Genomic DNA, 12,904 nt, shown 5'->3' on the forward strand with positions numbered 1-12,904 from the left:
TCTCAAGGCCTGTGGTTTTCGCAGCCACACCCGAACGTACTTAATGGATTACAACAGTAGGGGGTGGGAGCCGAGAGGTAAACCAGTTGCAGAGTTTTTCTCAGTGTTTTTGTATGTGTTTGAACCTCTCAGGTTACTACAATTGTGGAGAAAATTAGAGAAGAATGTCCTTTATACTGTTTGTATGTAAAGTTTTGAGCCTTTCTTCTTTAGTCATATATGAACTACAGGATATTAACAACCCCCCTGTGGGAGTTCACTCTCTTTAAAGTGGCAGGAAATCACACCAGACCAACACGACGTGTCCCTTGGGTCAGGCTGGTCATGAGCGCTCAGTTCATTCATTCTTCAGGGAGGAGAATGGACATAGTGTTATGGCATTTGAACTAAGGGATATCACAAGACAAACACATAGGCTAAGCCAGTACAATGGAGCAGATAGTGTGTGGGTCAGAATGAGGGCATTGTTGAGCCCAATAAACACATACCTCTGTATTATAAATCCCCAGTGGTATTATAAAGCAAACTATTACAATAAAAACCAACTTGAATACACATAGTTGAGTATAAGTCAGCTTATCTGAATAAAAATGGTCAATTTTACACAATAAATGACAAATGTTTTAAGACCAGTTTGTTGGTATGTTAAATACTCTCTCTATCTTTGCACTCTGAGATATACTACGATGTAGGTATTTTTAACTGGTCTTAGTTTTAGATTTACTAGTAGACTACACATATTAAAATAAACAAGAAATACTTGGGATATATATGTGGTAATGAATTATAATATGAATGAAGAAGTATACTAATAGTACACTTAAATAAACCGATTTATATTTTTTTGTAAGGGTTGAGCTTTACAATTCCCAAGAGAATACTGAGTGTTGTGTTTTGTGTAGGACTGATTCCCAGTGACACACTGTCCTAAACAAACTAATACTAATACTTTAATAATAAATATAACCTTTAAATGTTTTTAACACATCGTTTTTGTAGTAGGTTGCTGAAAATAAAGGACCACTTAAAATTTGGAATATTATCAAGAAGAAGATGGATGATCACAAGCCATCAAACCAAGCTGAACTGCTTGAAATTTCTACCAGGAGTGGTATAAAGTTATCCAAAAGTAGGCTGCAATGAATGCATGAAAACTGTGATTGAAAACCAGGGTTATTCCACCAAATATTGATTTTTGAACTCTTAAAACTTTATGAATATAAACTTGTTTTCTTTGCATGATTTGAGGTCTGAAAGCTCTGTATCTTTTTTGTTATTTTAGTCATTTCTGATTTTCTGCAAATACATGCTCTAAATGACAATATTTTACTTGGAATTAGGAAGAAATGTTGTCCGTAGAATAAAACAACAATGTTAATTTTAGTCAAACATATACCTATAAATAGCAAAATCAGAGAAACTGATTCAGAAACTAAAGTGTTTTTTACGGAGCTGTATATTTTTTGACCAACTGCGCCATCCAGCGCCTGAGTGAAACACTGTCTCTGAGAAATCACAACAAACATGGCGGCTCGGAGCTACAGAAATACGAACTGAAATGAAGAGGCTGAATAAAGAATACGGTATTGATTACAGATATTGAATCAGACATATAATTTTTACTGCTGTAATGATTGTATGGGAACAGACAGTCCGCTTTTTTAACGTACCTCAGCCTCTTCTGTTCAGAATAATAACAAAACATTATCTCCTCAGGCTGAGAGCTTTAGTTAGCAAGCTCATCTAACTGGCTAACTAAGTATAAACTGAATGAAATGGGTAACTAGCTCAACTACAATGCCAGTTTTGAGTCCTAGCAGTAGCTATGGACACCAAAGAGCTCATATTCTACGCTATTCAAATAGAAAAACTACAAAAAGGTTGCAATTATGAAGAAGTTTCATCTCTGCTTGCAGACTTGAGCAACAGTCCTGTAACATTAGAGCAGCTGCAGACCACTGACATCGCCAAGACCGTTTATCAGCTATTAAAATCATGTCCAGTGCAAACTAGTGTTCGCAAAACAGCAAAGGAACTGCTCTCAAAATGGAAAGGGATGTACAACTCATCCCAAGGACACAGCAGTACCAAAGACACAAGTCAAATAAAAGAACATGGACCACCTGAAATGGCTCAATCTGTTCCAAGTGCTGAGACTGAAACAGTTTTGGGCCCAAAAGTTCAGCACAGTGATGTCCAACAGATGTCAAGTTCTGATTCAGATCTACCATCTTCTAAAATCACTGCACTTTTACTGAAGGCAGATGATAGCAAGTCCACAGCTTCAGTTCCAGAGAACCACAACGGAGAAGATTCTAGGGTTCAGTCTACCAGTTCCACAGACTCCAAACCTGTGAGAACCAAGTGTGTGGAGCTTCTTATCCAAGCCTTGATCCCAGACCAGAAACCCACAAACCCAGAAGACACAAGACAGATTTCCACCCTAGCTCAAGCCATTGAACAGCACATTCATGCTCTCCACAGGCAAAACCAGGCAAAGTACAAGTCCTGTGTAAGAAGCAGGGTGGCCAACCTGAAGAATCCAAAGAACCCTCATCTTCGCCAGGGTCTTCTGACAGGAACCCTAACCCCAGAGGTTTTTGCCCGCATGTCTGTGGAGGAGATGGCAAGCGAGGAGCTCAGGAGCCTGAGGGAAGGATACACTGCAGCAGCTATTAGTGAACACCAGCTACCTCAGCAGCCTGAGGGGACGACCACCACGAAAGTGCGCTGCCGCCGCTGCCAGAGCATGAACTGCAGGGTGACCCAGGTCTCCCGCGGGACCCTCTTTCTGCCCTCCTGGGTGAGGAGTGGAAATAACGACGAGGACGCCATGACCTTCATGACCTGTGCTGAGTGCGGGGAGCAGTGGTACCATAGTCGCTGGGTATGCCTCTAATAAATAAGCCTAGCATTGACTGTGGGCAGGTTGCATGACTGCTACAGTGGCCCAGAGAGTCTGTACATCCTAAACAGCTATGTTTACATTCAAAATATTTTATATGTATAAAAATATTGAATAAAATATTTACATAACAAAACATTGGTATATCTTATTTGGTGGCATGTATTGAGTGTTACAACAAAATTGTTCAATATTTAAAACCAATAGACTTGTGCATATATACCTTGCTTGGGAATAAACTATAGGGAAATTGCATTGCGTGCTTTTAAACTTTTATATAGTATATGGTGTGCCAAAGAACCTATAATGTGCACCATGTGTATATATAATGATTTTAGAGTCATATAACTAATGAACTATATTCATTAAGAAATGGGAAAGAAAATCTGTTTTTATTTTTATTTTTTTAGAATATTAAGAGCATTGTACACAAACCATTCTAAACAATTATCTGAATGACTGAAAAAAATACACACACACACACATATATATATATACAGGATTTGTTTTTTAAATTGGGTATTTTGTCAATTATTATTACATTTGTTGGGAATTTTTTTTTTTTAATTTTCAGTTATCACAATAAAACTACATAAAATTTTGATAGCGTTAACAGTGACAATAATGATTATGTAACAATGAATCCATACTAAACTAAACTAACTGTCATAATAGACTAAAATTGTGCCTTTTACTGACAGAAGGGCAGAATGTTTAGGTAATTCTAAAATATCTTTACTGCTCATGTAACCCTGTATAAATGCTTTAAACATTTATCAGGAATGTTGGTTTCTGTTTATTAACCGTTGAGGATATGAGTCCTTTATTAACGTTCATCAGAGAAGCACAGAGGCTGGTCTCAGGTCAGCAGAAAGTGGAACTAGCACAAGTCAGTGTGCTGGTAAAGGAATTATCTGGAACAGCGTAGACTCTAGTGACCTTTTCAGAGACATGTGACTTAGCAAATCTGCACAAGATGCAGTTCAAGGCAGATTTCCCATCATGCCTTAGTCCAAAGAGCTTTATGCATCACTGGCTACTTAGCAAGCAAGAAGCCTATCTGTATTTTCATTTATTCAAGAAGATTCTCTTAGATAGATGATCCAATCTGGTCCAAGCATTTCTGCAGTTTTAAGCAAAAACTGAAACTGCTAATTTTAATCATTCTTCAGTCTTCAGTGTTGATGAAAAATGTGTTTTTCTGTTTTGTATTGTATTATTATTTGTTTGTTTTTCATTTCACATGTTTCAATTTGTGACCATAACTATTAACTAATTAACAGATATATGACGACCCAGGACATATTTTACATATAGGAAAATATGTCTCTGTTTATGGCAACCTAGATTAGGTAATTGTTATGAGAGGCTTACGACAGTTGTGATGCTAAATAATTTAAATCTTAAATGAATGCATATTATTTTTTGTGGAATTTTTAATACAGGTTAAATGCAAATTGTTTTGAAAGGTTAAAGAAAGGTTTGTGTGCTGTCACATGTAATGGATTTCACAGTGCATTCAGTCTATAATACTGTTAATAATTAATAACCCATGGTTTGAGAGTTCCTACATCAAAAGCTGGGCTAATATTGTTCTTTCAACACCACTTCTTATGTGTTAGAACTATTTGTATTGCACAACTTTCTAAGCTTTTATAGTTTTCATGTTTTCATTAATACTTTATTGTAAGATTACCACTTCTTTATTAGTCACGATTGGAGTCTGTGGACTGAATGATTAGGCATGCCCTCTACTTGATTTTCTTAGCACTGGACAGAGGAGTTGCTGGAGAATAGATGGATATCAGTGAAAGTGAATAAATGATCAGTAACATATCAACGCCAGAAGCAAGCCCACCAATCACGGGCACAGCAGTTAAAAGCTTAAAAATGAATTTGTGAAGCTGAGTTAAAGCAAATGAAAGTGCAATGCAAATCTTAAACTAAAACTTTACTCAAGTTGAGTGAAGGAATTTTACTACTTTTAGGGGTAATATTTGACCTTGTGTATCTTTACTTTAATTAAAGTACTAAATCTTAGCAAGTGAAGTGATCTCATTTCAAGGAAATATTTTTATAGCACATATTTTTTTTGGTACAAGAAATTGTGTTATACCAAACTTTTTATGAGTAAGATTGTTTTGCTTATTTTAGGAACAACAAAGACTAATCAGTTTTACTTAGAAAGTTGCTGCAGTTGATCAGGTCTAGGTTCAGCAACAGTATGTGCGGAAAAATGAGGTCAGCTGACTACCTGAATATACTGATTATAGACCAGGTTACTCCATCAATGGATTTTTCCTTCCCTGATGACACAGACATATTGACACTGATGACACGGACATATAGGTGACAATGCCAGGACTTATGGTGCTGAAATTGTGAAAGAGTGGTTCAGGGAGCATGAGATCATCATTTTCACACATGGATTGTTCACCACAGAGACCATACCTTATCCTTATTGAGAATCTTTGGGATGTTGCGCAGCGGTCAGACTCTACCATCATCAATTATCGAGACAATGCCACAGCGAATGCGTGCCGCAATCAAAGTTTGTGTGACCTTTTTTATTTTATTTTTTGGTCAAGCAGTTGTATATACATTTTATCTGTTTTTTTTTTTTGCCAAGTATTGTAGGTTTAACACTTTTTAACTTTATTAGTCACTAGGGGTGTGCCATATCGTATCGCCAACATTTTTTAATATCGCAGACGATATTATACCCTGAAATACTGTGCCATTTCACTTACCCCTAATTATCACATCAGGGTACTACTTTTTTTACTGTTTATAGCAAAAGAAAAAATCACACTCTTCCCATTTTCCATTATATATCTACTAGAGAGAGATTATATCTGTCCAGTATCATTTATTTTACTTTATTCCTGGATATATGGAGACATTTGGTGTGCATTATTATTAGTATCATGATATTCAGTATTATTGACTTCTGTTACAAATCTGGTAAAATTCTTGTGTTTTTTTATATCTCAGTTATATCTTATCATATGCAATAATAGAAATTAATTTTCATTTTGTTGCAGTAGTGTATTCTTGAAATATATTTTTTTTTAATTCAGTGTTTTGTCATATCAGTATCGGTATCGTGAAAATACCATGAAATATCGTGATATTATTTTAGGGCCATATCGCCCACCCCTATTAGTCACTCAACATGAAGTGAGTGGGCTGAAAGATTAGGCATGTCCTTCTGTTTGCATTGGAGGGAGGTGTTGCCAATGCTTGTCAATGGAAGGTGATAAATGATCAGCCATTGTGTATATATAGTGCTGTAGTGTGTCTCCTCAGCTAAGTTAGCTAACTTAAATCTAAAAAAAAAAAAAAAAAACTGATAAAAGAAGTTGACTCACTCACTGATCACCTGACTGACTGCTTTAAATTGTGTAACTAATCTTTGCTCAATGTCTTCAAACAGATTAAATGACTTCAGAGGGTCTGTAATCTGTAGTGTGTGTGTGTGTGTGTGTGTGTGTGTGTGTGTGTGTGTGTGTTGGGTCATATGAGAATGCTGTGAGGAGCCTGGGGGCGCCGCGGCTCTGAGGAACCTCTCAGTGAGATGATGTGAGAGCTGGAGGTGTACACTGCTCGGGATGGCTCCTGTCGACTCGCGACGCTAACGTGCAGTTTTGTCGGTAAGAAAAGCTTCTTTATGAAGAGATAATGCGGTATTTGTGAGTTCAGTGTTTGAGTAAGTCTGTAAATATTCGCTGTGAAACTTGTTAGAGCCAGTTGTGCGCTTAGCGCAAATGCTAGCAATGCTAACTAGCTAACTAATAGCGCTGTCAGGGTAACAGTTAATAACGGTAGTTTGGTCAAATCTCAGTCGGGTTTGCGCTGCGTGTTTAACTTAATTTCTGAACTATAAAGCTAAGAAAGCCTGTAAATCACACCATATTCATTAACTTTGACATGTTTAATTAGCTTTTACTTGTTTTCTGGGTGAAGTTAGGTTAGCTAGGTTAGCTAGCATTTGAAGTCATAAACGTTAAGTTATTTTGTAGCTGTTAAATATGAAGCTGCTGACTAGCTAGACTAGCTTTCCTAAATTCTCTGTTTAACATACTCAAGTCTGCTAAACAAATGTAATTTTTATACAATTTTATACGTTATAGAAAGTATAACGTTAAAAGTATTTAAGTACCTTTCTTTTTATTCATTTCCAGAACTTTTCTACATTTAGGGATATTTTGCCATGCTATTCCTCACTTTTAAACAGCAGAACTTTTGTTTCACTCTGACAATGTTGCCTAGCTAATTCCCAGAGATAGCATTATGGACATAAAATGAATGTAAAGCTAGCTAGTTACTTAAATTAAAGAAGAGATAGTTAACCAAGGTATAACGTTACTATTATTCAGTAAAAAAGTAACACAACTCCTCCCTTCAGACCTTTCCTTGAGTAAAAAAATACTAAAGCATTAAAAGTAATTGATTTATGATTTATTATAATGTCCTATTAACATTTGTTTTATCAGTATTCTTTCATCATTAACTTAATTCTAGGTGAAAAGACATATTATTACCTATTATGAAGTATTATGAAGTATAAAGTATTACATTAAATGTTTTTAAGAAATGTCTTTCTTTTCATTCATTTTCTTTTCTACATTTAGGTAAACCTTGTTACTGTGTTTCCTTACTTTCAAATAGCAGAACTATTTGTTTGTATGATTTGTTTACTTGCAAAATCTCACTCAGTCAGTTTCACACTGACAGTGTTAGCTAATTCCTAGAGATAGCTTTATAGACATACATTGAATGAGTTTCATTTCATCCAGTTTTAGACAAAGTACACAAACCATGTAAGTTAGCTAGATAGCTAGCTAGGTACTCGAGTTAAAGAAGAGATACTCAAGGTATACTATTTTCCAGGACTTCTGATTCAGTCCTTCCCTAAGTAACGCTAATCAAATATTGAAAGTAAATATTTTATGTCCAATTGTTGTAACAATATTCTTGCATCATCAACTCAATTTCAGGTGAAAAGACATTAAAATACCATGACTATGGTATTTCCTCACTGTCAAGCACAACTTTTGTCTACATTTTGCTTACTTGCAAAATCTCACTCAGTCAGTCAGCTCATTCATAGAGATAGCTTTATAGACATAAAATTAATATGTTTTATTTTATCCAGTGGTAGACAAAGTACACAAACAATGTAGCTTGCTAGCTTGGTACCTAAGTTAAAGAAGAGGTACCTAAGGTGTACTGTTATCCTGGAAAAAAGTAACAAAACTCCTCCCTTCTGACTTTTCCTTGAGTAAAGTACACAAGTATTTGCTTTTCAAATGTATACCATGGCTTTAATGTCTTAACATTTTTGTAATACTATTTTTGCTTCATCAACATAATTAAGGTTAAATTACATAATATTAACAAGTGTGTAAGTATATATAGTATTAAAAATATATCATTAGTTTGTTAGTTTGACACTGATGTCTATTAAAATTATCATAACCATACAAAACACTGAAATCAAACAATTTCCATCTATAAATGTTTTTATGCACACACAAACTAAAGGTAACAACACATTTTTTGTAATGTAGTGTAGTAAAAAAATAATTTAAATATCTTATTGTAAAAATAAAAAGTGACCCAAAATGGAAACCCTTCTGTAGAGTACAGATTAAAGACAAAAACCACAGTAGTTTTACAATAAAAAGTACAGTAATTCATTAAATTAACTTTATTACTGTCAACCACTGCATTCATTCAACTTTAAATACATTCCTTTAGAGGCAAGGTCACTGAATGATGGTTACGAGTTCTACATGAGGTTTGCATCACATGATCCAACACTAAGTTGTGTAATGAATAAACCTCTGTCCGACATCTTCACTGAGGGACTAGCGATGGGGCTGAAACAATGGGCGCTGCTAGAGCAGTGTTTCTCCAAACCTGGAAGAGACTACCTTCCCTGCAGTTTGGTGTTTTCCGTACAACTAATACAAATAATGATAAAGTTCTCTCTGGGCTCAGAACAGAAAACACCAAATATGCAAGGCTGTGACACTTCTTAGATCCTGGTTTGGGAAATACTGATTTAAGTATGTAATAAAAAATTGATATATTTGGATATTAATATTAGTTTTTCACTAGAGGTTGGATAAGTTTTTTTTTCCAGAAGGGCTGGGGTTTAAGAGTTAAGTATTACATTTTCCATGTGACCTTGGTATGGATTTGTGTTTAGCTTATTTATAGACTGGCTTTTGCCATTAGAGTTTAACAGAATTGTTAGACTGTAGAACTAAAGGAATGAGAAATGCTAGGAGGGTCAGGTGAACTCACTAGGATCCAGGTGTTATTAAGGTTGGTCAAAACCATCAGCTGATAATGATGATCAATTTCAAGATTCAAGATATTTATTGTCACGTCACAGAGTACAGGTGTACATGTGAGTGAAAAACTTGGGGGCAGATTCCCACCAATGTGCAGAGAACAATATTTACAAGAAGAAGAATAAAATAAAATATAATATAAAATAAGACATACAGATACCTTTACAGTATAAATACACAGTATACTCAATAACAATACACATAATAACTTATACTATAGACAAATATTGCACAGAACAAATATTGCACAGATGTAGATATGCAAATATCTAGAGTGTGTGTGTGGAAGTGAGGAAATAGTCCAGTAGATGACAGAATAACTATGAGTAAGTGCAGGTAAGGAATGAGGAATGGGAAGTGCAGGGGGCAGAATGCTACATAATATGGAAAAGTCTGATAGATGCTGTGTAAAGTAACGGGCAGGGTGCAGAGTTTGTGTGTCAGTGGGGTGGGTTGGGCAGAACACTGTTCTACTGGCTGTTCGACAGCCTGGTCGCCTGGGGGAAGAAGCTGTCTCGGAACCGGCTGGTTCTGGTCTTTAAGCTTCTGAACTTCTGATATACAGGGATATCTGTATACCTTGTATCAATAAGCCGACAGGACAGGAAACTACTATACTTTACTATATATCAGTAGACTAGTGGATATTGAATGAATAATATAAATGTTTTTTGTCTTAGGTTGTGTGTGTGCTGACCAGGAATCTTCCTCATCATGTCCTCCAAGTCATCTCTGCTTAAGGTGATCCTACTGGGGGATGGAGGTGTGGGCAAGTCCTCCCTCATGAATCGCTACGTATCCAACAAGTTTGACACACACCTCTTCCACACTATTGGTGTTGAATTCCTCAACAAAGAGATTGAAGTAGACGGACGGCTGGTCACTTTACAGATCTGGGATACCGCCGGCCAGGAGCGGTTTCGTAGTTTACGCACACCATTTTACCGTGGCTCCGACTGCTGCCTACTAACATTTAGTGTGGATGATAGCCAAAGTTTCCTCAACCTAAACCACTGGAGAAAAGAGTTTGCATATTACGCTGACGTCAAGGAACCAGAGAGCTTTCCTTTTGTCATTCTTGGAAATAAAGTTGATGTGACCGAGCGGCAAGTGGCAGTAGAGGAAGCACAAAGGTGGTGCCATGAGAATGGTGGGCATTCCTACTTTGAGACCAGTGCGAAGGATGCCACGAACGTTGCAGAGGCTTTTGAGGAGGTGGTAAGGTGCGTCTTGGCTTCGGAAGATCGGCACGAGCATCTGTTGCCAACAGATACTGTGGATTTGCACCGGAAAAAAAAACGCTCCAGCACCCGCTGCTGTTGATTGCGTGTAATGACTTTGAACATTTTGTAGGGGAGTTTCACTGATTTTTCAACATGTATACAAGTTTCAGTTGTTGTAGTTTGTTGCAGAGAAACGTGCAGAATGGACAGTGATGCTGATTCAATCCAATGTTTTATATTTTTGATCAGATGCACAATTTCTACGTAGCGACCTATTTTTACTGACACTTTTTGCAAAGGATTTGATACTCTTCAAATATTACAATGATACAAATACACCAGAAACACCCAGCAGAACACTATATGAGTCTTCAGCGCTATGAAGTGGAAGCGGAATCCACTGTGCAACCAATTTTGTGTTTCTTTCAAGAAATAAAGTTATCTAATTTTATTTACTACCCCAAAAAATTTAAGACTACACGTGTGAGTTTGTGTAATATTGATGAAGGTTAAATTGTAGTAAATCTGAAAAATATGCAGTTTTGGAACTGTGTAATATGTTTTAAAAATATGTTTTATCCCAAATCTTTGTCTTTGTCAGTGATTCAGGTCTCAGACAGTTTCATATAACTTCCTGTAATAGCTTTCTGTGGTGTAGCTTTACACATCTTATTGCTGTCCTGTCACTGCTGCAGTCAGCAAAACTGACCCTGTAAGTGTCTCTACAATGGATTGTTTTAGCTCAAACCACTGAATAAAGTTTTACACTCTTATTTGGTTAATCATTTAGAGAATTTGAGGAATCAGTGGAATTTCCCTTTAAAGCGGCTTAGTTGAGTTTTTTTGCAGCAGAGGGGGCTCATGAGCTAGCATCGCCAAGGATTTTGGAGGAATAGGCAAGTGCTTATGGGGAGTTGTGTTTGTGTGGGCAACAAGACCTGTCTAAGGTTCCCATACACTAAGCTTTTTTTTGTTTTGTTTTGTTTTAAAATGTACAAACATTTCTGTAGGTGTAAAATGTTTTTCTGTAAAGAAACCTGCAGCACAGACATTTCATGAAATTGATCATGTAATAAATTGTCCGTTCAGCAAAGAGCAAAGTCTGGTGATTTCCTGCAGAAGCTGAGTTAGTTTGATTAGGCTATGTTCACGTTACAAGTCTCATTAAGCTAGATTTTTTTTCTCAGTTCACACTTATGTAACAAATGTATGTAAACAAATCTGGTCTAGAAATGGCATGCATGCATGCATTGATACATGAATTCCTTTTACAAGAACGCATGTAAAACACTGTTCACTAACAATTGATGCGTTTTTCTTCACAACATACAACATCCCATAATAATGCAGCACAACACTGGCATTAAGGCAAAACAACACTATATTCATAAACATGTTAATTTGTGCCTGTTTGTGGTTCCAGGGACAAATTTGTTCACATTAGACAGCTATATATTGTATTTACACATTTAAGAATGTAAACTGTAAAGACAGTCAAATCTGATCTTATCAAATCAGTCAGAATTGATAATGGCTTGTACTGTGAACATAACCAAAGTTATGTTCACTGTGTTACGTTATTTTTTTCCCAGTCTGGTAATGTAAACATAGCCTAAATCAGTGTCTCGATCTATTATGTTATTATGGAAAAGGGTGGCTATGTAGAGAAATCCAAAATATAGCTTCAAATTTGCAGCATTGACTTAATAGCCTACTGTTTTGTTGAATTATGTAATGTGTTTCATGTTCATGTGTTTAGAAAAATGTATTTTTAAAAATCCTTTGTTGTGCTCAGTACTGCCTTTTCTCTTCTATTGAATAAATCTTTAATTTATATGTACACTACTGAAAATACCCTTAACATACATAGTTTTTAGTATCCTCCTCTTAGCTGTGTTGCTACCTACAGTATTTTTGACAATAGTACTATGTGTGCCTCTGTTTTAATGACATCAATTAATAAAAGTGATTAATAAAATAGCTTTAATACTATTGCATTTACTACTGTTGGTAAAGCCATCTTAAATTCTGAACTAGGGGTTGGTGAGGCCAAGTCCTGACTTTCCTGAACAGGATATCTGACTTGTAGGGGCATGCTAGTTGAAATGGAATGCAGCATTATTATGTTATCGTCACACAAAGAGACTCTGGAAAGCAGTTCCATGAATTGGGCCAAATGACAATTTGTGAACATTCTCCACCAGATGGCAACAAAAGCCTAAACCACCTAACAGGATGGCCTTCAGCGCTTTTCAATTTTATGTACTTGATTTTTTTTTATCTTGTCTGCTTGTTCAGCCCTTGTATAGCTTAGTATAGTAACACCCAAAAGAATGAGTTTATTAATTACCTCATAATGTATGAGTATAAGCCTGAGGCAGCTAAACTAGCTAAGCTACAGGCCTAATGAT

At 36.1% G+C, this 12,904-nt stretch overlaps 2 protein-coding genes across 3 annotated transcripts; both read left to right on the forward strand.

The window, feature by feature from the left end:
* The first annotated feature begins 1,495 nt into the window (after positions 1-1,495).
* LOC103025179 (transcription elongation factor A N-terminal and central domain-containing protein) lies at positions 1,496-3,041 on the forward strand. 2 transcript variants are annotated; one of them, XM_007228683.4, is made up of 2 exons: positions 1,496-1,583; positions 1,917-3,041. In XM_007228683.4, the coding sequence occupies exons 1-2, from the start codon at positions 1,559-1,561 to the stop codon at positions 2,897-2,899; spliced, it is 1,008 nt and encodes a 335-aa protein (XP_007228745.3). In that variant the 5' UTR covers positions 1,496-1,558; the 3' UTR covers positions 2,900-3,041. The 2 variants fall into 2 exon arrangements, with proteins under 2 accessions (XP_007228745.3, XP_007228744.3); XM_007228682.4 differs by having other exon boundaries at positions 1,512-3,041.
* A 3,293-nt stretch (positions 3,042-6,334) lies between these two features.
* Positions 6,335-11,266, forward strand: LOC103025908 (ras-related protein Rab-9A). The gene is made up of 2 exons (XM_015602486.3): positions 6,335-6,558; positions 9,951-11,266. Exon 2 carries the CDS (start codon positions 9,985-9,987, stop codon positions 10,591-10,593), a length of 609 nt encoding a protein of 202 aa, XP_015457972.2. The 5' UTR covers positions 6,335-6,558; positions 9,951-9,984; the 3' UTR covers positions 10,594-11,266.
* Positions 11,267-12,904: the final 1,638 nt, after the last annotated feature.

Source organism: Astyanax mexicanus, chromosome 21, assembly GCF_023375975.1.
Source record: "Astyanax mexicanus isolate ESR-SI-001 chromosome 21, AstMex3_surface, whole genome shotgun sequence".
Lineage (NCBI taxonomy): Eukaryota > Metazoa > Chordata > Actinopteri > Characiformes > Acestrorhamphidae > Astyanax > Astyanax mexicanus.

Excerpts from the sequence above, each read along its gene's own strand:
- LOC103025179 (XM_007228682.4), top strand. The coding sequence starts at position 1,826 with ATGGACACCAAAGAGCTCATATTCTACGCTATTCAAATAGAAAAACTA.
- LOC103025908 (XM_015602486.3), top strand. The coding sequence starts at position 9,985 with ATGTCCTCCAAGTCATCTCTGCTTAAGGTGATCCTACTGGGGGATGGA.